Source organism: Pristiophorus japonicus, chromosome 4, assembly GCF_044704955.1.
Source record: "Pristiophorus japonicus isolate sPriJap1 chromosome 4, sPriJap1.hap1, whole genome shotgun sequence".
Classification (NCBI taxonomy): domain Eukaryota; kingdom Metazoa; phylum Chordata; class Chondrichthyes; family Pristiophoridae; genus Pristiophorus; species Pristiophorus japonicus.
Window position 1 is genome coordinate 293,351,741 of NC_091980.1, and position 27,519 is coordinate 293,379,259.

At 45.0% G+C, this 27,519-nt stretch overlaps 1 protein-coding gene across 2 annotated transcripts in view; it reads left to right on the forward strand.

The window, feature by feature from the left end:
• LOC139263461 (latent-transforming growth factor beta-binding protein 2-like) overlaps positions 1 to 27,519 on the forward strand; it is an 857,891-nt gene that overhangs the window by 303,976 nt on the left and 526,396 nt on the right. For both annotated transcript variants that reach the window (XM_070879584.1, XM_070879586.1), the window contains exon 9: positions 19 to 121. In XM_070879584.1, the coding sequence (XP_070735685.1) occupies positions 19 to 121 (103 nt within the window). The remainder of the gene's footprint in view (positions 1 to 18; positions 122 to 27,519) is intronic.

The following is a 27,519-nucleotide window of genomic DNA, read 5'->3' on the forward strand; positions in this document are numbered from 1 at the left end:
CTTGTCTTTGTATTTTAGTGTGGAAAACCACTTCCAGGTCTCACAAAACAGGATGATTGTTGTGGGAGCGTAGGAATATCATGGGGGTACCATAAATGTACAAAATGCCCTCCAAAACCAGGTAAGCCATCAAGGTTTTTAAAGAGTTATAACATGAATCCTTAGTACTGCAGAATCTGCTAGATGTTAGCCAGACTGGCAGGCACAGGCCTGGTTTGAACACAATTGTTATTTTCCCCTTCCATTCACATTGACTCGGTACCTTTAGAGAAGTGTCAACAATCGCAACCAAAACCGTATCTTTTTTCATCTTTACCGTTGAGCATCCTGTCTTTGCGAATTTCTTCAATCCAGATTATGCCAAAATATTCGCTGGTTTCTACGCCAATCTTGCTAATGGAAACTTGCACTGAAATGTTTCAGGAATCTCGCATTGGAACGTAAAAACCAGTGTAAAACGAGCAGAAATCAGCGGAAACAATTGGAGCCCAAGGAAAGCTCGGAACATTAGCCGCCTTCCTTCTTTAAATCCCTATTTATCTTACCAATATTTTGAAAATTAAAGTTTGAAGCCATCAAGCTATAATTTATCTACATTAAGCACAGCATGTTTAAGAAAATACAGTTGTGGAAGCTTTTAATTTAACAGATTCTGATGCCATAAGAAAGCACACAAAGATACAGAAAATACAATGCACCTAAGTTTAAAAAAAAAATGAATCCCCCCCATTCCAAAATACACCAGAAATATCGTGACTGGGTCCTGCTATGCGTAAAACTTTTGGGTGTAAATTTAAGCCTGTTTCAAACTTGCGTAAATGCAGGAGACACACGTTCTCTGGTCTTTTCCTGGAGTGGATGGTGGGGGTGGTGCTATATAAATGAGCTGTGGTGTTTTGGCAGACACAACTTGGAGTTGCGAAAATGATCTCGGAAATTTATGCATAGCAAGATTCTAGTATAAAAAAGGCATTACTCGTGTGCGAATTTGCCTGGAAAATCACAGTGCTACGCTGTTCTTGTGCCGTTGTTGTGCCGAAAATGACACCGAAATGTCAGGGTTATGTTTGCGTTTGTTACAATATGGAGCAAGTTACAATGAGCGAGTACTTTACAAATAGTGAGCCTGAGACTCACTTTAAAGCAATGTTGTTCAATAAAAATTGCTGACTAGCCACAGGTGTGGCTATTGTGACACCATTTAGTTACAAACACTCATTTTAGAAAAAGCCTTGCACACAATACAGGTAAATGAACTTCACATACATATTTACTTAACCAACAAGTACCACCATTCAGGCCGAAACTTTGCAGTCTTTCTCTTTCACCAAATTTGGAATTCTGGCATGAATTTATCGGACACGGCACAGCTGAGTGCAGCTCCTATGTGTTTGTCGAGTAATCTCTGTAATCTCCTCCAGCCCCACAACCCCCCGAGATATCTGCCCTCGTGAGCATCCCTGATTATAATCGCTCACCCATTGGTGGCTGTGCCTTCAGCAGCCTAGGCCCCAAGTTCTGGAACTCCCTGCCTAAACCTCTCTACCTCTCTCCTCCTTCAACAAAGAGCTTGGTTACCTCTTTGACCAAGCTTTTGGTCACCTGCCCTAATTTCTCCATATATGACTCGGTGTCAAATTTTTTGTCTTACAACCCTCTCGAGAAGCACCTTGGGACGTTTTACTACGTTAAAGTGCGATATAAATACAAGTTGTTGTTGTTGTTGTTGAGGTACATAGACATCACCAGATTGATTGCTGAGAATCTAGACTCACACAAGACATAAGATCATAAGAACTAGGAGCAGGAGTAGGCTATTTGGCTCCTCGAGCCTGCTCCTTTTAATAAGATGCTGCGGACCAGCCCCTGCTCTCCATCCAGAATGCTGTTGGATGCTGCTTACCTTTCGCCATGATGTGTCCTGTTGGAGCTGCTCGTTATTGGTTGGGCTTACTTTCTTGTGCTAACCTGGAGCAGTTATTCCGATTCATCGAGTTGGCCACGGTGACAGCTTGTTTCTCCATAGAGTGTTACTGACATCTCACGGTACTGAAGTCCGGCTTTTTCACCCGTGTTAGACACATAATTTTAGCAGATAGCCAATCAGTAACTAAGGAGGGCACAATGATCAAACAACAATTGCACACACTGTTTTTCGCCTTACCAATTTACCAACAAATGCACAAAAAGTTTAAAGTACACAGGCTTACATGGTCCAAGAATTAGCATTGAGATCACATGCTCAACATCTGACTCCATTATTATTTTTTATTTACTAATCAAAAATGCAATTAGCCCCATCTGGAATCCCAATTGACCCTCAATTGGGGAGGAGTCGTCTTGGTGGGGTTCGGAAAGGGAGCAAATTGCTGGGTGATCAAATGGTCTCTTGAAACACATGCTTTTGCTGGTCTGCAGATACTCCATCATCCAGCTCCTCCTCTTCAGAACCATGCAAGGCATCCAGTGTCTCTCCACGCTGCGTGGTGATATTGTGGGCAACGCAACATGCTACCGCCATCTCTGCGGACTGCATTGCCCGGCTCCCCTGACCAGTCCAGGCAACTGAAATGCTATTTTAAGAATCCTGATGACCTGCTTGATGATGGCATGGGTAGTTCCATGGCTATGGTTCTAGCGATTGTCAGTGGGAGAGTGGCGTTGTGACATAATCGGCTAGATGGATGTTCACCATGTCACCTGCTGCAGTCTGGAATGGCCAGTGTGTGAAAGTTCAGAGCTGTCATAACCTTGGCTGCCACAGGCAGAGCCTGTCCTTCTCTGATTATAGGCTCTACATGTGGCAGCAGCAGGTGACACAGGGCAGTGACAGCCTCACGACTGAAACACAGCCTCCTTGTACATTGGTTCCTCAGTGAAGGCAAGGTAAATGGCAGTTTCTGTAGACCCTGTGTACAAGATACCTTGCCTTTGTTATCCCTTCTCCACAGCGGTTTTCCCAAAAAGTCTCCAATGCAGCTTCTTCATCTCTGTTCCACTGCTGCTGCTCTTCCTCCTTCCACCAAGCAGAGTGGCATTGTTATACCACTCCCATTTTCAGCATGACTCTCAGGTTGTAAGAACTTCCCCAATACAGGTACTTCAAAATTGCCAACAAAACTTTTCCGTAAAGCGCTCTGGAATAAGTTAGGCATGGTTCCAGCTAGATCCAATGATCCAACAGATTTTTAAATAGCGTTCCAAATTGCCTGTCTGCTTCCTGATCCACTCACCTTTACTGGGTGGATCCTGCCCACAATGATAGTCTTATTATTTGCCTTGAAAAATGTAGCAGGAGTCGTATCTGCATGATCGAACCTCTATTTACATATCTTAACGAGACTGCTGTCATAAACAGGCGGGCACCTAAGTCGACCAGGTCCTGACCTGAGGGAAAATTTCATTGGCCAACTCACAAGCCATCGCTAATTTCACCCCTCTACCGCTCTGTTTTCGCTCGGGCTGAGTGTAAATTGGCCCCAATATATATATCTTTTTTCTGATTGAAGAAGCTGCAGTGAATGAAGAATACTTCCATTGTAATCCTATTTCAAGGGCCAGGCAGACTAGATGGATAGCTATTGTGGGGCCTGGGATGCTCCTTGTGGCCCAGGCTATTGGCACTGGTGCAGAACACCCACACTGAAATGGAAAGAAAGTACAATGAGGCTCATGCCTGTATCTGAATTCTGCTGCAACATATGATTGACATCTTGAAGCAGTGCCTCGCAGTCTGAATAGAGCGGGTGAGGTTATACTCTTAAGGCCTGATGCTTACTTTTACCCTTGCATAATTACCCAAGGGAAACTGTTTACTGTGAATAAAAATAAATTACTGAACAGGCAATTCAATTTTTCCACATTACAAAGGGAAAATTAAAAGGTCACTGATTTGTTTCTCAACAGAGCAAAAAATCCTGCTGAGTTTTGTAAATGTGGTTTCTTACTTTACTTTGTATTCTAAGAAATGCTAGAATTAGCAGTGAAAAGATATAGTTCATCTGCGATATAAATTCAATTAGCCAATTTCTAACAATGGCATTTGTAAGCAATGGGTTGTTGAGTTGTCAACATGTTTGGGATTTACATGACAAATTTATACACACACACATACACCACACACACACCACACACACACAACACACACACACACGCACGTTAAAATAATCATCGGCCCTTTTCCTCTGTCTTGATGTGACCTCTCAGCATTCATTCTCATTACGTAATGGAAAAGTCATTTTTTAATTTTGTTATGAGTCGGCAATTTAGTGGCTGGCACTGATTATGAGTAGCCCACATCTTATGGAGAGGTTTCACAAATAAATTGGCACCATGTGCTTGGGTATTGGCAGTTGATGGAACTGTTTTTTGTCCCATATTGGTGATGGGAACATGGCTGTTTTGTAATGACTCTCTAGCACGTACAGCTATGGAAAATAATGGGGCTGTTTGCTTTGATGGCTCAGTTGGTAAATGAGCGATATAATAATCTGATGAGGAGGTTCCTAAGTTATATCCCATAGTCTCTGTTGACTAGCTGACTCAGCTAAGGCAGCAGTAAGGGGAACTACAGACTAGTGAGCGGAAAGGGGTCACCTTTTGTACTTTTGCTGCCTCTTGACCCTTGCTGAAAATTTTACATGTGGGCATTGGGTGAGGGAAGCATCAACTCCGCTGTGGTACCTGCTCTGGTTAAATAACCCATTGATGCTTACTGTCCATTTATCAAGAACTGACCATGCTAATGGCACTGCACCCCAACAAGAGTCATAGAATTCAGGAGGAGAGGGGGAAAGGTGAAATCTATTGCAACAGGGTAGCAAAACAGTATCTTGCTCTGTGACAGGCAGTACATCTTTCACATACTCCATCATTGTTTCTCGTGAAAGCATTGTAAACCCCTCTGACGTTTCATATCAAGGTTATTATAATTCATATATTAACTAATAATAAACAAGTGAATCCAGTGGCCATATAGTAAGACCAGTTGTTGAGTTAATGATCAACATAAGAATATAGGGACAGGAGTAGGCCATTCTGGCCCTCTGATCAAGGCTCTGTACAACTGATGCATCACTTCCTCACTTTTGATCAAGGCCAACATTGCATTAACCTCTTTGATTGCTTTTTGTACCTGGGCAACAGCTTTTAGTGATTTGTATATGGAGACCTAAATCCCTTTGTTCCTTCAGTTATCTCTCTAATAAGAAAATATTCCAATTTGTCTTTCTTGCATCCAAAGTGGATCACCACAGATTTGCACTTTTCATGGAAACATGGATGAAATCATGGAATACAATCCCCAAAACAATTCTTAAAGCTCATGGAAACATGTAATAAAAATGGAATTTGATTTGTGCAGGCACTATAAAACAGTGTCCTTGTGATCAATCTATATTATATATTATGACAATTGTAAGGTTAATAATACCCAAGCTGGATATAAAAAGTTCAGAGGAGATTAAAAAAGAGAGTAAGAGAGAGTAAAGAAATAAAGTTGGGCTGGATTTTCAGGTCGTTTGCGATCCGGGTTTTGGTACTCCGCGGCAAAAAATGGGGCGGTGAGGTCTTTTGCGTCCGGTGGCGATCCTCCAGTTGGGTTTTGCGGCGGCGCCGGGGAGAGCTGCGTCGGGTGTGCAATGGCTCTCCTTGCGACACTGGCAGAAGTTTCAACTCGCACCCGAGACGTACACCCCGAAAAGTGCCCCACGACCGCCAGAGAAAACGCAGCGGTCCAACCCTGCCGGTGGCAGTGAGGTAGATAAACTGCAACAAAAAGGTAAGTTCAAGTGTTCTTTTATTTTTTTGTAGCGATTTGTATTGTGGGCGTGTTGGCAATGTTTTTTGAATGTTTTTGTGAATTTCTTTTCCCCCTCCCAAGGCCTCTAAGTACTCCCGGCCCCACACTTTAGTTGGCGAGGTTCCTGTTTGTGTGCCACAAAAGTCGTACAATGCCTCCCTTTGCGCTGCACCAGGGCCCAAATGGTAAAAATTGCTCCACAGCGAAAACATTACCGGGTGGTAATTTTCCCGCCCCATCTCCATTGTCGCCCCGAAAATGGCAAAGCCGAAAATCCAGCTTGCTTTGACTTGCATTTATATAGCGCCTTTCACGACCACCGGATGTCCCAAAGCACTTTACAGCCAATGAAGTACTAGAATAGATTAGCTGCTAACATAAAAGAGAACTAAAAATTGTTTATAAATACACAAAATAAAAAGGTAGTCAAAGGAATGGTGGGGCTGAAAAAGGAGATAATCTTGTGGAGGCAGAAGGTATGGCTGAGGTACTAAATGAGTACTTTGAATCTGTCTTCACTAGCGAAGAGGTGCTGCCAATGTAGCAGTAAAGGAGGAGACAGTAGTGATACTGGATAGGATAAAAATAGATAGAGAATGTATTTAAATGTAAGCAGTCCTTAAAGCAGAAAAATCACCCAGTTCAGATGGGATGCATCGTAGGTTACTGAGGGACGCAAGGGTGGAAGTTGCAGAGGCACTGGCCACAATCTTCCAATCCACCTTAGATATGGGGGCGGTGCCAGAGGACTGGAGAATTGCAAATGTTACACCCCTGTTTTTTTTTTAAAAAGGGGAGAGGGTTAATCTCGGCAATTATAGGCCAGTCAGCCTAACGTCAGTGGTGGGGAAACTGTTAGAAACAGTAATCTGGGACAAAATAAATTGGCATTTGGAAAAGTATGGGCTAATAAATGAAAGTCAGCATGGATTTGTTAAAGGTAAATCATGTTCGACTGACTTGATCGAGTAAAGGCGAGGATTGCTGAAGGTAGTGCAGTTGATATGTATTTGGACTTTCAAAAAGCGTTTAACAAAGTAAAATAGACTGGTTAGCAAAATTAAAGCCCATTGGATTAAAGGCACAATGGCAGCATAGGTACAAAATTATACCTGTATTTTTTAAATTCATTCATGGGATGTGTGCGTCGCTGGCAAGGCCAGCAGTTGTTGTCCATCCCTGGTTGCCCTTGAGGTGGTGGTGAGCTGCCTTCTTGAATCACTGCAGTCCATCTGGTGAGGGCGGTCCCACAGTGCTGTTGGGTCGGAAGTTCCAGGATTTTGAACCAGTGACAATGAAACACAGAATGGTGTGTGACTTGGAGGAGAACTTGGAGGTGATGGTGTTCCAATGTGCCTGCTATCTTTGTCCTTCAAGATGATTAATATCCGCTGGTTTGGGAGGTGCTGTCGAAGAAGCGTTGGCGAGTTGCTGCAATGCATCTTGTAGATGGTACACGCTGAGGACACTGTGCGCCGGTGGTGGAGGGAGTGAATGTTGAAGGTGGTGGATGGGTTGCCAATCAAGCGGATTGCTTTGACCTGGATGATGTCGAGCTTCTTGAATGTTGTAGCTACACTCATCCAGGCAAATGGAGAGTATTCCATCACACTCCTGATTTGTGACTTATAGATGGTGGAACGGCTTTGGGGAGTCAGGAAGTGAGATACACGCCGCAGAATACCGAGCTTCTGACCAGCTCTTATAGCCACTATATTTATGTGGCTAATCCAGTTAAGTTTCTGCTCAATGGTGACCCCCCAGGATGTTGATGGTAGGGCTTTCGATTATGGTAATTCTATTGAATGTCAATGGGAGGTGGTTAGACTTTCTCTTGGTGGAGATGGTCATTGCCTGGCACTTGTGTGCCGCAAATTTTGCCTGCCACTTATCAGCCCAAGCCTGAATGTTGTCCAGGTCTTGCTGCATGTGGGAACAGACAGGTTCATTATCTAAGGAGTTGCAGATGAAAGTGAAACATCCCCACATTTGACCTTATGATGGAGGGAAGATCATTGATGAACCAGCTGAAGATGGGTGGGTCTAGGATACTGTCCTGAGGAACTCCTGCAGCGATGCCCTGGGACTGAGATAAGAGGTTTTCAACAACCGCAACTATCTTCTTTAGTGCTAGGTATGGCGCCAGCCAGTGGAGAGTTTTCCCCGATTCTCATTGGCTTCAATTTTACTCAGACTCCTTCATGCCACACTTGGTCAAATGCTGCAATGGTGTCAAGGACAGTCACTCACACTTCACCTCTGGAATTCAGCTCTTCTGTCCATGTTTGGACTAAGGGTATAATGAGGTCTGGAGCTGAGTAGTCTTGGTGGAACCCAAACTGAGCATCGGTGAGCAAGTTATTGGTGAGTAAAGTGTCACTTGAAAGCTCTGTCGACGACACCTTCCATCACTTTGCTGATGATTGAGAGTAGACTGATGGGGCAGTAACTGGCTTGATTGGATTTGTCCTGTTTTTTGTGGACAGGATGTAGCTGGGCAATTTTCCACTTTGTCAGGTAGATGCCAGTGTTTTGGCTGCACTGCAACAGCTTGGCTGGAGGCACGGCTAGTTCTGGAGGATGTTGTCGGGGCCCTAGCCAGTGCGCTCAGCCATTTCTTGATATAAAGTGGAGTGAATCGAATTAGCTGAAGACTGGCTTCTGTGATGGTGGGGACTTCAGGAGAAGGCTGAGATGGATCATCCACTTGGCACTACTGGCTGAAGATGGTTGCAAACGCTTCAGCCATATCTTTTGCACTAGCATGCTCGCTCCACCATCATTGAAGATGGGGTTGTTCATGGAGCCTCCTCCTCCCATTAGTTGTTTAATAACCCACCACCATTCAGGACTGGATGTGGCAGGACTGCAGAGCTTTGATCTGATCTGTTGATTGTGGGATTGTGGGATAGCAGCGCATTTGGAAAGAGGTGACATGATAGGTCCAAGTCAGCATGGATTTGTGAAAGGGAAATCATGCTTGACAAATCTTCTGGAATTTTTTGAGGATGTTTCCAGTAGAGTGGACAAGGGAGAACCAGTTGATGTGGTGTATTTGGACTTTCAGAAGGCTTTCGACAAGGTCCCACACAAGAGATTAATGTGCAAAGTTAAAGCACATGGGATTGGGGGTAGTGTGCTGACGTGGATTGAGAACTGGTTGGCAGACAGGAAGCAAAGAGTAGAAATAAATGGGTACTTTTCAGAATGGCAGGCAGTGACTAGTGGGGTACCGCAAGGTTCTGTGCTGGGGCCCCAGCTGTTTACATTGTACATTGATGATTTAGACGAGGGGATTAAATGTAGTATCTCCAAATTTGTGGATGACACTAAGTTGGGTGGCAGTGTGAGCTGCGAGGAGGATGCTATGAGGTTGCAGAGTGACTTGGATAGGTTAGGTAAATGGGCAAATGCATGGCAGATGAAGTATAATGTGGATAAATGTGAGGTTATCCACTTTGGTGGTAAAAACAGAGAGACTATTATCTGAATGGTGACAGATTAGGAAAAGGGGAGGTGCAACGAGATCTGGGTGTCATGGTACATCAGTCATTGAAGATTAGCATGCAGGTACAGCAGGCGGTTAAGAAAGCAAATGGCATTTTGGCCTTCATAGCGAGGGGATTTGAGTACAGGGGCAGGGAGGTGTTGCTACAGTTGTACAGGGCCTTGGTGAGGCCACACCTGGAGTATTGTGTTCAGTTTTGGTCTCCTAACTTGAGGAAGGACATTCCTGCTATTGAGGGAGTGCAGCGAAGGTTCACCAGACTAATTCCCGGGATGGCGGGACTGACATATCAAGAAAAACTGGATCAACTGGGTTTGTATTCACTGGAGTTCAGAAGAATGAGAGGGGATCTCATAGAAATGTTTAAAATTCTGACGGGTTTAGACAGGTTAGATGCAGGAAGAATGTTCCCAATGTTGGGGAAATCCATAACCAGGGGTCACAGTCTAAGGATAAGGGGTAAGCCATTTAGGACCGAGGTGAGGAGAAACGTCTTCACCCAGAGAGTGGTGAACCTGTGGAATTCTCTACCACAGAAAGTTGTTGAGGCTAAAACACTAAATATATTCAAAAGGGAGTTAGATGAAGTCCTTACTACTAGGGGGATCAAGGGGTAAGGCGAGAAAGCAGGAATGGGGTACTGAAGTTGCATGTTCAGCCATGAACTCATTGAATGGCGGTGTAGGCTCGAAGGGCTGAATGGCCTACTCCTGCACCTATTTTCTATGTTTCTATGTTTCTAAAATTAGCAAAAGGGCAGAATACAGAAAGTAGTGGTGAACAGTTGTTTTTTAGACTGGAAGGAAGTATACAGTATTGTTCCCCAGAGGTCTGTATTAGGACCACTGCTCTTGCTGATATATATTACTGACTTGGGTATGCAGGGCATAATTTAAAAGTATGCAGATGATATGAAAATGTAGTAATCAATGAGGAGGATAGTAACAGACTTCAGGAGGACATAACCAGACTGGGAAAACAAATGGCAGATGAAATTTAACAGAGGAGCGTGAAGTGATGCATTTTGGTAGGAAGAATGAGGAGAGGCAATATAAACTAAATTGTACAATTTTCAAGGGGAAACTGAACTGATAAACCTTGGGGGTGCATGTACACAAATCTTTCAAGATGGCAGGATAAGTTGAGAAAGGATATTAGATCCTTGGCTTTATTACTAGAGGCATAGAGTACAAAAACAAGGAAGTTCTGCTAAACCTTTATAAAAAACCTTTATCGGCCTCAGCCTGAATATTGTGTTCAATTCTGGACAGTACACTTTAGGAAGGATGTCAAAGGCTTGGAGAGGGTGCAGAATAGATTTACTGGAATGGTACTAGGGTTGAGGGATCTCTTATTTGGAGAAACTGGAGAAGCTGGGGTTGTTCTCCTTAGAACAGAGAAGGTTAAGAGGAGATTTGATTGGTGTTCAAAATCGTCAACAGATTTGATAGAGTATATAAGGAAAAACTGTTTCCAATGGCAGAAGAGTCAGCAACCAGAGGACACAGATTTAAGGTGATTGGCAAAAGTACCAGAGGTGACATGAGGAAATATTTTTTGTGATCTGGACTGCCTAAAAGGGTGGTGGAAGCTGATTCAATAATAACTTTCAAAAGAGAAATACCTGATGAGAAAAAAATTACAGGGGTATGGAAAAAGAGCAGGGGATTAATTAGGTAGCTCGACCAAAGAGCCAGCAAAGGCACAATGGACCGAATAACCGCCTTCTGTGTCATTCTATGATTCTATAATTAAATTTAGTAGGTCAAGTGTTGTGCATGGAGAAAGAGTCAGACTGAACACTGTGAGCTCAAAGTAAAATTTGACCTTAGTCTTGTATTGCAGGTCTCCAGAGTGCCTCTCCAACCAAAAAAGCCTCCTTAAATACCTGTGCTCCCAAGGGATTATGGGATCCCTTGGGACCCCAGGTGATGAGCCCTCTGGTGGCTGTACAGAGTAAATACAAGTTTACATATATAACAACACTTTTCCCCCTTCCCCCCCCCCCCAAATAGTGTAACTATTTACATTGTGAGTCGATCTGGGGCCATTCTTGCCCTGGTTGATTGTCTCGGTGTGAAAGCTGGTGTTGTTGAATCATTTGTTGGGCCCTCACTGGGCTGCTGTGCAGCTGGACTTGCTGGGCTGCCTGGTGTGTTGGGCCCTGCTGGGCTGCTGTGGATGATGGGTTCTGCTTCATGGTCAACCGTGGTGCCGGTTGCCACTGATGTGTATGTTGGGGGATCAAAAAAGGTAGGGTCCAAGGTGGGTTACTCAGGATAGTACGCGAATCTGAGTTTGATTTGGTCCAAGTGTTTCCGGTGAATGAGTCCATTTGAAAGTTTGACCCAAAACACCCTGCTTCCCTCTTTGGCAACGACAGTGCCGGGAAGCCACTTGGGACCTTGTCCATAATTTAATACAAATACAGGATCATTGATTTCAATCTCGCGTGACACATTTGCGCTATCATAGTATGCACTTTGTTGAAGCTGCCTGCTGTCTACCTGTTCAGTCATGATCTTATTGAATGGTGTTGTAGGCTCAAAGGGCTGAATGGCCTACTCCTGCACCTATTTTCTATGTTTCTACATTCACTGGAATTTAGAAGAGTGAGAGGGGATCTCATAGAAACATATACAATTCTGACGGGATTGGACAGGTTAGATGCAGGAAGAATGTTCCCGATGTTGGGGAAGTCCAGAACCAGGGGTAACAGTCTACGGATAATGGGTAAGCCATTTAGGACCGAGATGAGGAGCAACTTCTTCACTGAGAGAATTGCGAACCTGTGGAATTCTTTACCACAGAAAGTTGTTGAGGCCAGTTCGTTAGATATATTTAAAAAGGAGTTAGATGTGGCCCTTATGGCTAAAGGGATCAAAGGGTATGGAGAGAAAGCAGGATGGGGTACTAAAGTTGCATGATCAGCCATGATCACATTGAATGGTGGTGCAGGCTCGAAGGGCTGAATGACCTACTCCTGCATCTATTTTCTATGTTTCTATGTTCATGTAGATCAGGGTGAACTAACGAGAGCCTTGTCTACGTGCTCCTTTCATGAACAGTCCAGCAGGTGGGATCCCAGTGAGTGAGTGGGGTCTCGTGCGGTAGCTAAGCAGGACTCGGGTCTACAGTGAGCCTTCAGTTACCATCTTCAAGCCTTGCTTGATGGTTTGCACTGCTCTCTCTGCCTGACCATTGGACACTGGTTTAAACGGGGCAGATGTGACATGTTTGATCCTGTTACGGGTCATGAATTCTTTGAACTCAGCACTGATAAAACATGACCGTTGTCGCTCACCAGGACATCGGGTAGGCCGTGTGTGGCAAACATGGCCCGCAAGTTTTCAGTAGTGGCAGCAGACTTGCTAGCCGACATGATCTCACATTCAATCTACTTGGAGTACGCGTCGACAACTACGAGGAGCAATTTATCTAAGAACGGGTCTGCATAGTCGACGTGTACCCTAGACCACGGTTTGGAGGGCCAAGACCATAAACTTAGCGGCGCCTCCCTGGGTACATTGCTTAACTGCGAGCATGTATTACATCTGTGAAGGCAGGACTTAAGTCCGCATCGATACCGGGCCACCACATGTGGGATCTGGCTATCGCTTTCATCATTACGATACCTGGGTGGGTACTGTGAAGGTCGTCGATGAAGGATCTCTGCCCTTCTTGGGGACCACTACTCAATTGCTCCACAGAAGGCAGTCTGCCTGTATAGACATTTCATCTTTGTGCCGCTGGAACGGCTTTATCTCTCCCTGCATTTCTACTGGGACACTGGACCAGCTCCCGTGAAGCCTACAGCTTTTGACTAGAGACTAATTGACTAATAAGGGGTCCTGGCTTGTCCAGGTTTTGATCTGCTGGGCAGTGACAGGTGATTGCTCACTCTCAAATGCTTCCATAACCATGGCTAGATCTGCGGGCTGCACCATTTCCACCCTCGTGGTGGGCAATGGCAGCCTACTGAGAGTATCGGCGCAGTTTTCTGTGCCTGGCCTGTGGCGAATGGCGTAGTTGTATGCGGACAACATGAGCACCAATCTCTGGATGCGGGCCAATGTGTTGGTATTTATCCCTTTACTCTCGGAGAACAGGGATATAAGTGGTTTATGGTCAGTTTCCAATTCGAATTTTAGCCCAAACAGGTATCGATGCATTTTCTTTACCCCATAAACACATGCTAATGCTTCTTTCTCAATCATGCTGTAGGCGCTCTCAGCCTTAGACAGACTCCTGGATGCATAGGCAACTGGTTGCAGTTTCCCGAAATCATTAGCTTGTTGCAATACACACCCAATGCCATTGACGACGCATCACATGCTAGTACCAAACGCTTACATGGATCATACAATACAAGCAATTTGTTTGAGCATAACAATTTTCTCACTTTTACAAAGACATTTTCTTAGCTTTTGCCCCAAATCCATTCGTCCCCTTTTCGTAGTAAGACATGTAGTGGTTCTAGCAGTGTGCTGAGACCCAATAAGAAGTTACCAAAGTAGTTCAGGAGTCCCAGAAATGAGCGCAGCTCCGTCACATTCTGTGGCCTCGGTGCGTTCTCGATTGCCTCCGTCTTCACGTTGGTGGGCCTGATGCAGTCCACCGCAATCCTCCTTCCCAAGAACTCCACTTCAGGCGCCAGGAAAATGCATTTCGAGCATTTTACTCTGAGCCCCACGCGGTTGAGTCGACTAAGAACCTCCTCCAGGTTCTGCAGATGCTCGACTGTATTCCGACCTGTGACCAAGATGTCGTCCTGGAAGACCACAGTGTGCGGGACCGACTTCAGTAAACTTTCCATCTTTCTTTGGAATATCGCCGCCGCTGATCGGATTCCAAATGGGCATCTATTATCAACAAAAAGACCTTTGTGCATGTTGATGCAGGTGAGGGCCTTCGATAATTCCTCCAGTTCCTGCGTCATGTAGGCTGAAATCAGATCCAGCTTCGTGAATGTCTTCATCCCGCCAGCGTTGCAAAGAGGTCGTCGGCCTTTGGTAGTGGGTATTGGTCCTGCAGGGAGAAATAATTGATAGTTATTTTGTAATCGCCACAGATTCTGACAGTGCCGTCTCCTTTGAGGACTGCGACGATAGGACTGGCCCACTCATTGAATTCGATCGGGGAAATGATGCCCTCTCTTTGCAGCCAGTCTAGCTCGATCTCTACCCTTTCTCTCATCATGTATGGTACTGCTCTCGCCCCCGGAATTAGGTGGATCTGCACTTTTGCTCCTTGGAATTTCCCGATGTCTGGTTCGAACAGCGAAGGAAATAAGACATGGGCACACGAAGTGTCGTCAGCGGGCGATAGCGCTTGGACGTCGTCCCAGTTCCAGGGTATCTTTCCAAGCCAGCTCTTGCCGAGCAGCGTGAGACCATTGGCCGGTGGTAGCTTGTGCATCGCTCCATCATATGAGACCTTTAAGGTAGCACTGCCGATTACAGGAATCAGTTCTTTAGTATAAGTTCTTAGTTTCGTGCGAATTGGAGTTAAGACTGGCGTTGAGGCCTTGTTGCACCAGAACCTTTCGCAAGTCTTTTTGCCCATGATGGACTGGCTCGTGCCCGTGTCCAGCTCCATTGACACCGGGAGTCCATTTAGTTCAACATTCAGCATTATCGGGGGACAATTTGTGGTGAATGTGTGCACCCCATGTACCTCTGCCTCCTCGATCTGAGGCTCTGGTTCATCGTGATCCTCCGTGGATCTCTCCTCCTCTGCAACATGGTGGTTTGCAGGTTTAACAGGCTTTGCAGCTTGCCTGCACACTCGGTGGTGTCCCATTGTTTCACAGCCCTTGCAAACGTACTCTTTGAATCGGCATGAATGGAAACGATGATCACCCCTGCAGCGCCAACAAGGTGTTAATGGCCTTGCATTCATCACCCTTGATGGTGGACTCTGAGACATCTGTGGACGTGTAGCTGCAGGTATGTGTGACTTGCCCTGTACGTTACGATTCGAAATCAACATCACTTTGTTCACAGTACTTGTAGGAGCACTTGTGTGCTGAGAGCTTTGCTTCGTATTGTCACTGGTGGCAATAAACGCCTGGGCTATTGCTATGGCCTTACTCAAGGTTGGGGTCTCCACAGTCAAAATTTTGCGAAATATGGTTTCGTGGCCAATGCCAAGTACGAAAAAGTCTCAGAGCATGTGCTCCAAATGTCCTTCAAATTCGCAATGTTCTGCAAGGTGTCTTAGCTCGGCAACATAACTTGCCACTTCCTGGCCTTCTGACCTTTTGTAGGTGTAGAACCGGTACCTTGCCATCAGAACGCTTTCCTTCGGGTTCAAATGCTCTCGGACCAGTGTGCACAAATTGTCGTACGATTTCTCCGTGGGTTTCGCTGGAGTGAGCAGATTCTTCATGAGGCCATATGTTGGTGCCGTACAGACGGTGAGGAAGATCGCCCTTAGTTTGGCAGTGCTCTCTTCCCCAACTAGCTCGTTGGCCACAAAGTATTGGTCGAGTCGCTCCACAAAAGTTTCCCAATCATCTCCCTCCGAGAATTTCTCCAGGATGCCCACTGTTCTCTGCATCTTTGGGTTCTATATCTGTATCTCGTCGCCAGTTGTTGTGTATAGAGAAAGAGTCAGACGGAACACTGAGCTCAAAGTAAAGTGTGACCTTAGTCTTTTATTGCAGGTCTACAGAGTGCCTCTCCAAGCTGTGAAGTCTCCTTAAATACCTGTGCTCCCAAGGGATTATGGTATTCCAGGAGATGAGCCCTCTGGTGGCTGTACAGAGTAAATACAAGTTTACATATATAACGTCAAGTATGTTTACCTGTTACTCCTATAAGTTGTGCTGTGATGGGCCTATTTGATGGTATGTTTTGTGAAACACAGTAGTTGCTATTTTATACCCTGGTGTTGTACATTCTGGCAACCATGCTCCTACAAATCTCTGAAAATGCTTTCTGAAATGTTTTTTTCATCCGGAATGAGGAGAATGTCCATGTTTGGCCCTCAGAACAATAGTGCACCATACCTAGCAGGAATTGATGAGCAGTCCCAATGTAGTCCACAGTATCAGCAGGATCTGGGAAGAGGTGCAGGAAACTACGGCACGCTTTAAGGAATTTGGCAAATTGCTGTGTTATTTCGTGGAAGACCTCATGTTTTTACCAGTACTCAGTACCATGATTTTATATAAATGATACATCAATGTAACAGAACATATGCATATTAAATCAATATTTTTGTGAATTTGCATGCTAGGAGCATTTTTCCAGAATTCTGACAGAGGTCAGAATGCCCTGCAGGATTTTCTGTCCATTAAAATTAAACCGTAAATGCTACTCTCCAGGGGTGCTGTGCTCAAAGGAAGCACAGGTTGAAGAATCAATACCAGCGTATTTCAGCCCTATCTCTGACTTGTGCTCCCCTTGAGACTGGTTCCTGCTGGCAAAGCAGGATTGATTAATTTGCCTATAATATTTTCAGAAAGAAAGAACAAATATATCGCACCTTTTACGATCACTGGACGTCTCAAAGCGCTTAACAGCCAATGAAGTACTTTTGAAATGTAGTCACGGTTGTAATGTGGGAAACGTAGTCGCTAATTTGCGCACAACAAACTCCCACAAACAGCAATAATATGATAACCAGATAAACTGTGTTGATTGAGGGATGAACATTGGCCAGGACACTAGGGATAATCATAGAATCATAGAAGTTTACAGCATGGAAGTTTACATTTCGGCCCATCGTGTCCATGCCGGCCAACAAGAGGCTATCCAACCTAATCCCACTTTCCAGCTCTAGGTCCGTAACCCTGCAGGTTACGGCATTTCAGGTTTCAAGTACTTTTTAAATGTGGTGAGGGTTTCTGCTTCTACCACCCTTTCAGACCCCCACCACCCTCTGCATGAAGAAATTTCCCATCAAATCCCCTCTAAACCTTCTACCAATTACTTTAAATTTATGCCCCCTGGTGGTTGATCCCTCTGCTAAGGGAAATACGCCTTTTCTATCCACTATAGCTCGGCTCCTCAATTTTATACACCTCAATGAGGTCTCCCCTCAGCCTCCTCTGTTCCAATGAAAGCAAATCCAGCCTATCTAATCTGTCCTCATAGCTTAGATTCTCCACTTCCGACAACATCATCGTAAATCTCCTCTGTACCCTCTCCAGTGCAATCACTTCCTTCCTGTAATGCGGTGACCAGAACTGCATGCAGTACTTCAGCTGTGGCCTAACCAGTGTTTTATATAGTTCAAGCATAACGCCCCCCCCACCCCCCACTCTTGTATTCTATGCCTCAGCTAATAAAAGCAAGCATTCCGTATGCCTTTTTAATTACCTGGCCTGCTACTTTCAGGGATCTGTAGACATGCACTCCAAGGTCCCTTTGTTCCTCCACACTTTTCAGTATCCTACCATTTAATGTGTATTCCCTTTCCTTGCTCGCCCTCCCAAAATGCATTACCTCACATTTCTCTGGATTAAATTCCATTTGCCACTGTTCTGCCCACCTGACCAGTTACATAAGAACGTAAAAACATAAGAAATAGGAGCAGGAGAAGGCCATACGGCCCTCGAGCCTGCTCCGCCTTTTAATACGATCATGGCTGATCCGAGCATGGACTTCCCCGCCCGCTCCCCATAACCCCTTCTCCCCTTATTGTTTAAGAAATTGTCTATTTATGTCTTAAATGTATTCAATGTCCCAGCTTCCACAGCTGTCTGAGGCAGTGAATTCCAATGACCACACCCCTTAGAAGATATTTCTCCTCATCTCAGTTTTAAATTGGCGTCCCCTTATTCTAAGATTATACCCTCTAGTTCTAGTCTTCCCTATCAGTGGAAACATCCACCTTGTCAAGTCCCCTCATAATCTTATACGTTTCGATAAGACCACCTCTCATCTTCTGAATTCCAATGAGTCGAGGCCCAACTTACTCAACCTTTCCTCATAAGTCAACCCCCTCATCTCTGGAATCCAACCTAGTGAACCTTCTCTGAACTGCCTCCAAAGCAAGTATATCCTTTCGTAAATATGGAAACCAAAACTGCACGCAATATCCAGATGTGGCCTCACCAATACCCTGTACAACTGTAGCAAGACGTCCCTGCTTTTATACTCCATCCCCTTTGCAATAAAGGCCAAGATTCCATTGGTCTTCCTGATCACTTGCTGTACCTGTTTCATGCACAAGTACCTCCAGGTCCCGCTGTACTGCAGCACTTTGCAATCTTTCTCCATTTAAATAATAACCTACTCTTTGATTTTTTTCTGCCAAAGTGCATGACCTCACACTTTCCAACATTATTTTTGTCCACTCACTTAGCCTGTCTACCCTTTTGCAGATTTTGCGTGTCTTCCTCACACAGTTGATTGATATCTTCCTGCAGCTTTCTTCTTCATTATCAAACACACAGCCGATTTTAATATCATCTGCAAACTTCTTAATCATACCCCATATATTCAAGTCTAGATCATTGATGTATTTCACAAAAAGCAAGGGACCTAGTACTGAACCCTGCGGAACCCCACTGGAAACATCCTTCCAGTCATAAAAACACCCATCATCCATGACCCTTTGCTTCCTGCTTCGAAGCCAATTTTGGATCCAACTTGCCACTTTGCCCTGGATTCCATCTGCTTTTACTTTTGTGACCAGTCTGTCATGTGAGACCTTATCAAAAGCTTTGCTAAAATCCATATACACTACATTGCCATAACTCCCCTGCTCTTCGTCAAAATAGTGCCATGGGATCTTTTGCATCCACCTGAGAGCAGAAGGGGCCTCAGTTTAACTTCTCATCCAAAAGACGGCACCTCCGACAGTGCAGCATTTCCTCAGTACTGCACTGGAGTGTCAGCCTAGATTTATGTACTCAAGTCCCTGGAGTGGGACTTGAACCCACGACCTTTGAGACTCAGAGGCATGTATGCTACCCAATGAGCCACTGTTGACATATGAACTTATAAGTATTTAACTTATAAGTGTTACTTTTAATCCTTTTAATAGCAACTACCTGTTTAAAATTACTAAAACCAGGCTTGAATAACATGTTGTACATTAAAAGTAATTTATTAAGAAAAAACAGACATGACAGATTTTGTATATTTTGTCCAATGCATCTGTGCCATAGTCTGGACTGAAATGCACACTTGTGCAGTACTGCTTTTAATTTATGTACCACCACCCCCTCCCCACCTCCCCACCCCCCCACCTCCCCACCTCCCCACCCCCCCACCCCCCACCCCGCCATCCTCCAAATCCTTTTGCCATATTGTATTTCTTTTGAGAAAGAGGGCATGAAGACAAATGTTAATGAGGTGACCATGCAGTGACGAGATGATTTCATTATTTTGAGGTAGCCTGCTGTGCCCTGATCCACAAAATACTCCACCACTCTGTTGTGCTTTAGAGATGCATAATAAGTGAAGTAAACTGATCTGAGGCACTCAAAGGGCTAAATGACTGGAGTACATTTATTGTGAGGAAACCATTATGAGGAAGAACTGACATGCCACTCAACTAAATACATTGCTCCCAAACCACAAGAATAATGAGTATTTTTGATTGCCTACTGTTATTACTAGGCACATTGCCAGAAGATTGCCTGTATACAAAGTCAGTCTTTAAATTCTTTCCATACATGGAGGCGAAGGCAATAAGCATTTGAGAGCTTGAGTTATTGTACTCGGGGCCAAAAGGATGGTTGCACTGATGAACTGTATGTATAACATCTCAACGACAAAGTTGGTTTTCTGTTCAGTTTCAATATGAATATATTGGTGTACAGATGAATATTAACTTATTAACTGTAATCGTATAGAATAGTCTCTCTGGATACTCACAGAAACTACTAGTACTTAAAAAGGGGGAAAACATCCATGTGAACTCTACATCTGTTCTTATAAATAAAGGGGTAAAAATTCAATTGCGTAGCACCCGTTGTTTCTGGTGCGGGCCGTGCCGGACACCACCTTGGTGAGCACTGGGAGCATGGGGCAGAAGTATGTAGAGCAGACAGATCATGACGTCAATTTGACACCAGCACTGCCATTTCTGTCCTTAACACTGGAAGTAACGCCCTTTGTTAACCTCGCACAGCTGAGCATACATAGAAGGACCCCCGACCAGCGATATTTAAAGGTACCACCACCACTCTGTGGTCAGTTACTGATTAATTTCTGCTGGCTCTGCATAAGTTTGTGGAGTGTGTTTGGAGCTTTGCAGAGTTGTTTAAAGTTGGTGAGGTGACGGGGTGTGGTGCTGCAAGTGGAGAAGGCCTTGCTTCTGACCTGAAGTGTTCTAGTCAGAGCACTTGCTCCCAGTCGTGGGTGCTCGAGTTGTCATCCGCCTTGGCCTGCAGCGTGACAGGGAGATGGAGTAGAGGCAGCGAAGAGGGGGACAAGCTGCTCACAGAGGGAGGAGGTGGAGAAGGCCTCTCAAAAGGACGCCTTACCCACCTAGGCTCTTCCGAGAGCAGTTCTCTTACACTGCTCCTGGCTCAGGTTGAGGTTATGAGGCATCTGCATTTTACAAAGGAGATGCTCACAGAATTTTTCAAACTCTTGCAACCAGACCTGCAGCCTCGCTCCAGGGTAAGGATAGCGCTGCCAGTGGCTGTGAAGCTGACCGTTGCCCTGAATTTTTTCGCTTTGGGATCCTTCCAGGCGACATCTGTAACATCCCTCAGTTTGCCGTCCAGTATGCACGTGACTTTGTCAGGATAGTGGGCTACCCCGTGGTGCATGGTGCCATCGACTGCATGCATGTGGCTTTGAGATATACCGCAACCGCAAAGGTTACCACTTGCTGAATGTGCAGTTGGTGTACGACCATGCTCACCACATCATGATGGTGAATGCCTGGTATCCTGGCAGCAATCATGATGCTTTTGTTCTGTGCCAGTCTGCTGTTAGCTCAGGCTTTAAGCCACCAAGAAAAAAAACAGAGGGTGGCTACTGGGCAATGAGGGCTATCCGCTGACCACCTGACTCATGACACCACTGTGCAACCCACGCACACATGGGCAGCATGCATATAACGAAAGCCATGCTGCCACATGGAATCTGATAGAGCAGGCCATTGGTGTCCTTAAACAACGTTTCCGCTGCCTGGACCGCTCTGGAGGACCCTTGCAGTATTCACCACAACATGTTTCAAGGTTTATTGTGGTCTGCTGCATGCTCCACACCCTCACCATCCCTTGCCACCAGGCATATGGCAACCAGTTGAGGAGAAGAGGAGGAAGCAGCCCAGACAGCCCCTTTTTGCCTGGTGGAAGGCTGTTGATTTTCAGTAGGGGAGACTGTAAATGGCATTGCAGGACAACCTTGAGCACCTCTGGGCCAAGAAGGCCCAACTGCAGACTGCACCACTTCGGCATGGGTGGTAGCAGTATGGGCTGGCTGGCTCACCAGCAACAGCACGGACACTGGAGGAGTGGCAGTGGTGGGAGGACGAATGCTGTCCTCCTGAGAGGTCAGAAGGTTCATCCTCCACAGAGCCACTGTCACTCTTCCGGGGCGGCACCTCAGCAACCCTAGTAATGGAGGACTGATTGCTGGACTGCTGGGACCCCCTGCAAAGCCCCTTTCCAAACTGGTAAATTCAGCCATGATGGCAGTAGTCTGGGCTTGCGTGGCAGCCGAGAGCTGTCTGGGCTTGCATGACTTCAGGCTGAGCTTCTACTACAGCACTCAGACATAGGATGACTTGTGCTTGTGCTGCAATGGAAGTTAAGATATTGGCCATCAGATACTGCATGATGGTTGGGGCCACAAGTGCAATAATAGATCTGCCCACCTCTTACATGCTGGAAAGGATGGGCTCCACGCTCTGTACAAAGCCCTGTGCAAGGTTGGTGCTGGACTCCTCCATACTTTTGACATTGCATTCAAGCTTTCCGACAGGCCTGCCAGTGCACCAAGCATTTCATTGTGCATACCAATCAGCGTTCTTTTGTAGGCTGTCCCATCGAAGTCCTCATCTGAGTCCTCTGGGGCAGAACTCCTATGCGACCTTGCCCTCCGTGGAACTAGAAACAACACTAACCTTTCCCCTGCCCTGGCTATAGCCCACTCGTGCCCAGTGACTCACCACATGCAGATTCCACCTCTAAGTCTCTAAACTCCACAAGGCCCTTATATCAAAGCTGTTGGCTGAAAGCATCAGATCGCGTGAGTGTGTTTCTTCTTCTTCATCATCACTCTCCTCTTCCACTTCCTCTACAACCACTGGCTGGGCAGGTTGGATGTATTGGGTCCCTGAAATGAAAAAGGCGTGAGGGGAGGGGAGAATGCAAGAGGGAGGATTCAGGACAGCGTAAATTCAAAAGCAGTAAGAGAAATTTCAAGGCCGTAGAGTAGAGTAGAGAATTGAATAAAAATAATCAATGGGTCAGGAAGGTTCAGAGAGCTTAACAAGGATAATAGGTCATTAGTGACTAAAGTGACACCAGAGAAAAGTAGAAAAAATTAAAAAGCTAAAGGCACTATATCTGAATGTGTGAAACATTTGTAACAAAATAGATGAATTAATATCACTGATAGAAATAAAATGGGTTTGATCTAATAGCCATTACGGAGACATGGTTGCAGAGTGACCAAGGTTGAAAATACTCCAGGAGACTGGAGTTTTAGAAGAGGTAGACAGAATGGAAAGGGGGAGGGGGGAGTATAGACTTGAAAATAAAGGATGGGATGAAGTCAGTAGAGAGGAAGGATCTTGGCTCGGAAAAACGAGATGTAGAATCACTTTGGGTGGAGCTAAGAAACAACAAGGGACAGAAAACACTGGTGAGATTAGTTTATAGGTCCCCTAACAGTCGTTGTAGTGTCTGGCACAGTATAAGCCAGGAAATTAGTGGCGCATTAAACAAGGGTAATACAATAATCATGTGGAACTTTAATTTTCATATGGAATGGGTAAACAAAATTTGCAGTAATAGTGTAGAGGACAAATTCCCTAGATTCTAGAATGGTCCCCACAGATTGAGGTAGCAAATGTAAACCTGCTATTCAAGAACATGGAGCGGGATCAGGCCATTTGTCCCCTTGAATCTGCTCAGCCATTCATTAAGATCATGGCTGATCTGACCCTGGCCTCAACTCCACTTCCCTGCCTGCTCCCCATTGCCCTTGACTCCTTTATCGCTTAAAAATCTGCCTATCTCCACCTTAAATATATTCAAAGACCCAGCCTCCACAGCTCTCTGAGAATTCCAAAGATTCACAACCCTCTGAGAAGAAATTCCTTCTCATTTCTGTTTGAAATGCGCAACCCCTTATTCTGAAACTATGCCCCCTAGTTCTAGATTCCCCCATGAGGGAAACATCCTCTCTGCATCTACCGTGTCAAGCCCCCTTAGAATCGTATATGTTTCAATGAGATCACCTCTCATTCTTCTAAACTCTAATGAGTATAAGCCCAACCTGCTCAACCTTTCTTCATCAGTCAACCCCCTCATCTCAGGAATCAACCTCGTGAATCTTCTCTGAACTGCCTCCAATGCAAGTATATTCCTCCTTAAATAAGGAGACCAAAACTGTACGCAGTACTCCAGGTGTGACCTTACCAATACAGTTGGAGGAGGACTTCCCTACCTTTGTATTCCATCCCCATTGCAATAAAAGCCAGTATTCCATTTGCCTTCCTGATTACTAGCTGTATCTGCATGATAACTTTTTGCATTTCATGCACAAGAACCCCTAGAGTGAGAGAGAAAATGGGGAACTATAGATTAGTTAGCCTGACATCACTAGTAGGGAAAGTGCTAGAATCTATTATGAGGGACATGGTAGCAGGGCATTTGGAAAATAATAATAGGATTGGGCAGCGTCAACGTGGTTTTTGTGAGAGGGAAATCGTGTTTGACAAATCAAGTCTGCAAGGTAGATAAGGGGGGACCAGTGGGTATAGTGTATTAGGATTTTCAGAAAGTATTCACGATGGAGCCACAGAAGAGGCTATTACACAAAATTAGGGCTCATGGAATTGGGGATAATATATTACCATGGATTTAGGATTGGTTAATAGACAGAAAACAGAGAGTAGGAATAAACAGGTCATTTTCGGATTGGCAGGCTGTAACTAATGGGGTGCTGCAGCTATTTACAATCTATATTTGACTTGGATGAAGAGACCAATTGTCCCTTTTTGCGCCCCGGGATGTGCTAAGGGGGGCGCAATGGCCTTTTTGTCAGAGGGAGGGCGGTGCTTGCATCTCCCGGGAAATTACCTCAGAGATTTGGGACGGTTGTACAGGCAGCGCCGTGCCCCGCGATTAGCACCCTGGGCTGGTGTGCAAAAGACGATGATGTTCTAAGGCGCTCCACAGGAGTACAATGCGATAAAAATTTGATACCGAGCCGTGTATGTAGAAATTAGCACACGTGACCAAAAGCTTGGTCAAAGAGGTAGGTTTTATGAAGCGTCCTAAAGGAGGAAAGAGAGGTAGAGAGGTTTAGGCAGGGAGTTCCAGAGCTTGGGGCTTAGGCAACAGAAGGCACGGCCACCAATGGTTGAGCGATTATGATCAGGGGGACAGAATTAGAGGAGGGTAGACACCTTGGGGGAGGAGGGAGGTGGCTGGAGGAGATTAGAGATAGGGAGGGGCGAGGCCATGGAGGGATTTGAAAATAATGATGAGAATTTTGAAATCGAGGCGTTGCTTAACCGGAAGCCAATGTAGGTCAGCGATTGATTGATGAGCGGGGCAGCCGAGTTTTGAATCAGGGTTGAATATGGGAGGCCAGCCAGGAGTGCGTTGGAAGTCTAGAGGTAACAAAGGCATAGATGAGGACTTCAGCAGCGGATGAGCTGAGCCAAGGGCAGAGATGGGCGATGTTACAGAGGTGAAAAAAGGCGGTCTTAGTTATGCTGCACATATGTGCTTGAAAGCTCATTTCAGGGTCAAATATGACCCCAAGGTTACGAACAGTCTGGTTCAGCCTCAGATAGGAGTTGGGGAGAGAGATGGAGTCAGTGTCTAGTGAACGTAGTTTGTGGCGGGGACCGAAAACAATGGCTTCAGTGTTCCCAATATTCAACTGGGGAAAATTTCTGCTCATCCAGAACTGAATGTCGGATAAGCGGTCTGACAAGAGACCGTGGAAGGGTCGAGAGAAGTGAAGTGATAGTGAGATAGAGCTGGGTGTCATCAACGTACATGTGGATTTCCAGATGATGTCGCCAAGGGGAAACATGGAAGGGGCCAAGAATCGATCGTTGGGGGACACCAGAGGTAACGATGCGGGGGCTTGAATAGAAGTCGTTGCAGTTGATTCTCTGGCTAAGATTCGGTAGATAAGAATGGAACCAGGCATGTGCAGTCCCACCTTGTTGGATGACAGTGGAGAGGTGTTGGAGAAGGATAGAGCAAAACACACTACGCAGGTATGAGAGGCAAGTTGGCAAAAGTAGGTTGGGAAACTAGATTAAAAGGTAAGATAGTAGATAAGCAATGGCAAACATTTAAAGAATTAATTCATAATTCACAATAGATACACATTCCCTTAAGGAAAAGAAACCCACGGGAAAAATGGTCCAACCGTGGCTAACAAAAGAAGTTAAAAATAATATTAAAGGAAGATGCTTAAAATGTTTCCAAAAAGAGCTGTAAGCTTGAGGATTGGAAATATTTTAGAATTCAGCAAAGGAGGACTAAGAAATTGATAGCGAGAGTAAAGAGAATATGAGATTAAACTAGCAATAGACATAAAACTCATTGTTTTTATGCGTTTATAAATAGGAAGAGATTAGTGAAATTAAACATGTGTCCCTAACAAGCTGAGATTAGAGAAATTATAATGGGGAATAAGGAATTGGCAGAGACATTAAACAAATACTTTGTATCTGTCTTCATGGAAGAAGTCATAAAAAACATTCCAGACATAGTGGGGTACCAAGGGTCTAGTTAGAATGAGGAACTGAAAGTAATTAGTATTAGTAAAGAAATAGTACTGGATAAATTAATGGAACTAAAAGCCAAAAGGTATGAGGCATGAATTGGCTAGGATAGATTGGCGAATGATACTTAAGGGATTGACTGTGGATGGGCAATGGCAGACATTCAGAGATCGCATGGATGCACTACAGCAATTGTACATCCCTGTCTGGCGTAAAAATAAAAAAGGGAAAGTGGCTCAACCGTGGCTATCAAGGGAAATCAGGGATAGTATTAAAGCCAAGGAAGTGGCATACAAATTGGCCAGAAATAGCAGCGAACCCGGGGACTGGGAGAAATTTAGAACTCAGCAGAGGAGGACAAAGGGTTTGATTAGGGCAGGGAAAATGGAGTACGAGAGGAAGCTTGCAGGGAACATTAAGACGGACTGCAAAAGCTTCTATAGATATATAAAGAGTAAAAGGTTAGTAAAGACAAACGTAGGTCCCCTGCAGTCAGAATCAGGGGAAGTCATAAAGGGGAACAAAGAAATGGCAGACCAATTGAACAAGTACTTTGGTTCGGTATTCACGAAGGAGGACACAAACAACCTTCCGGATATAAAAGGGGTCAGAGGGTCGAGTAAGAAGGAGGAACTAAGGGAAATCCTTATTAGTCGGGAAATTGTGTTTGGGAAATTGATGGGATTGAAGGCCGATAAATCCCCAGGGCCTGATGGTCTGCATCCCAGAGTACTTAAGGAGGTGGCCTTGGAAATAGCAGATGCATTGACAGTCATTTTCCAACATTCCATTGACTCTGGATCAGTTCCTATGGAGTGGAGGGTAGCCAATGTAACCCCACTTTTTAAAAAAGGAGGGAGAGAGAAAATAGGGAATTATAGACAGGTCAGCCTGACATCGATAGTGGGTAAAATGATGGAATCAATTAGTAAGGATGTCATAGCAGCGCATTTGGAAAATGGTGACATGATAGGTCCAAGTCAACATGGATTTGTGAAAGGGAAATCATGCTTGACAAATCTTCTTTTTGAGGATGTTTCCAGTAGAGTGGACAAGGGAGAACCAGTTGATGTGGTGTATTTGGACTTTCAGAAGGCTTGACAAGGTCCCACACAAGAGATTAATGTGCAAAGTTAAAGCACATGGGATTGGAGTAGTGTGCTGACGTGGATTGAGAACTGGTTGTCAGACAGGAACCAAAGAGTAGGAGTAAATGGGTACTTTTCAGAATGACTAGTGGGGTACCGCAAGGTTCTGTGCTGGGGCCCCAGCTGTTTACATTATACATTAATGATTTAGACGAGGAGATTAAATG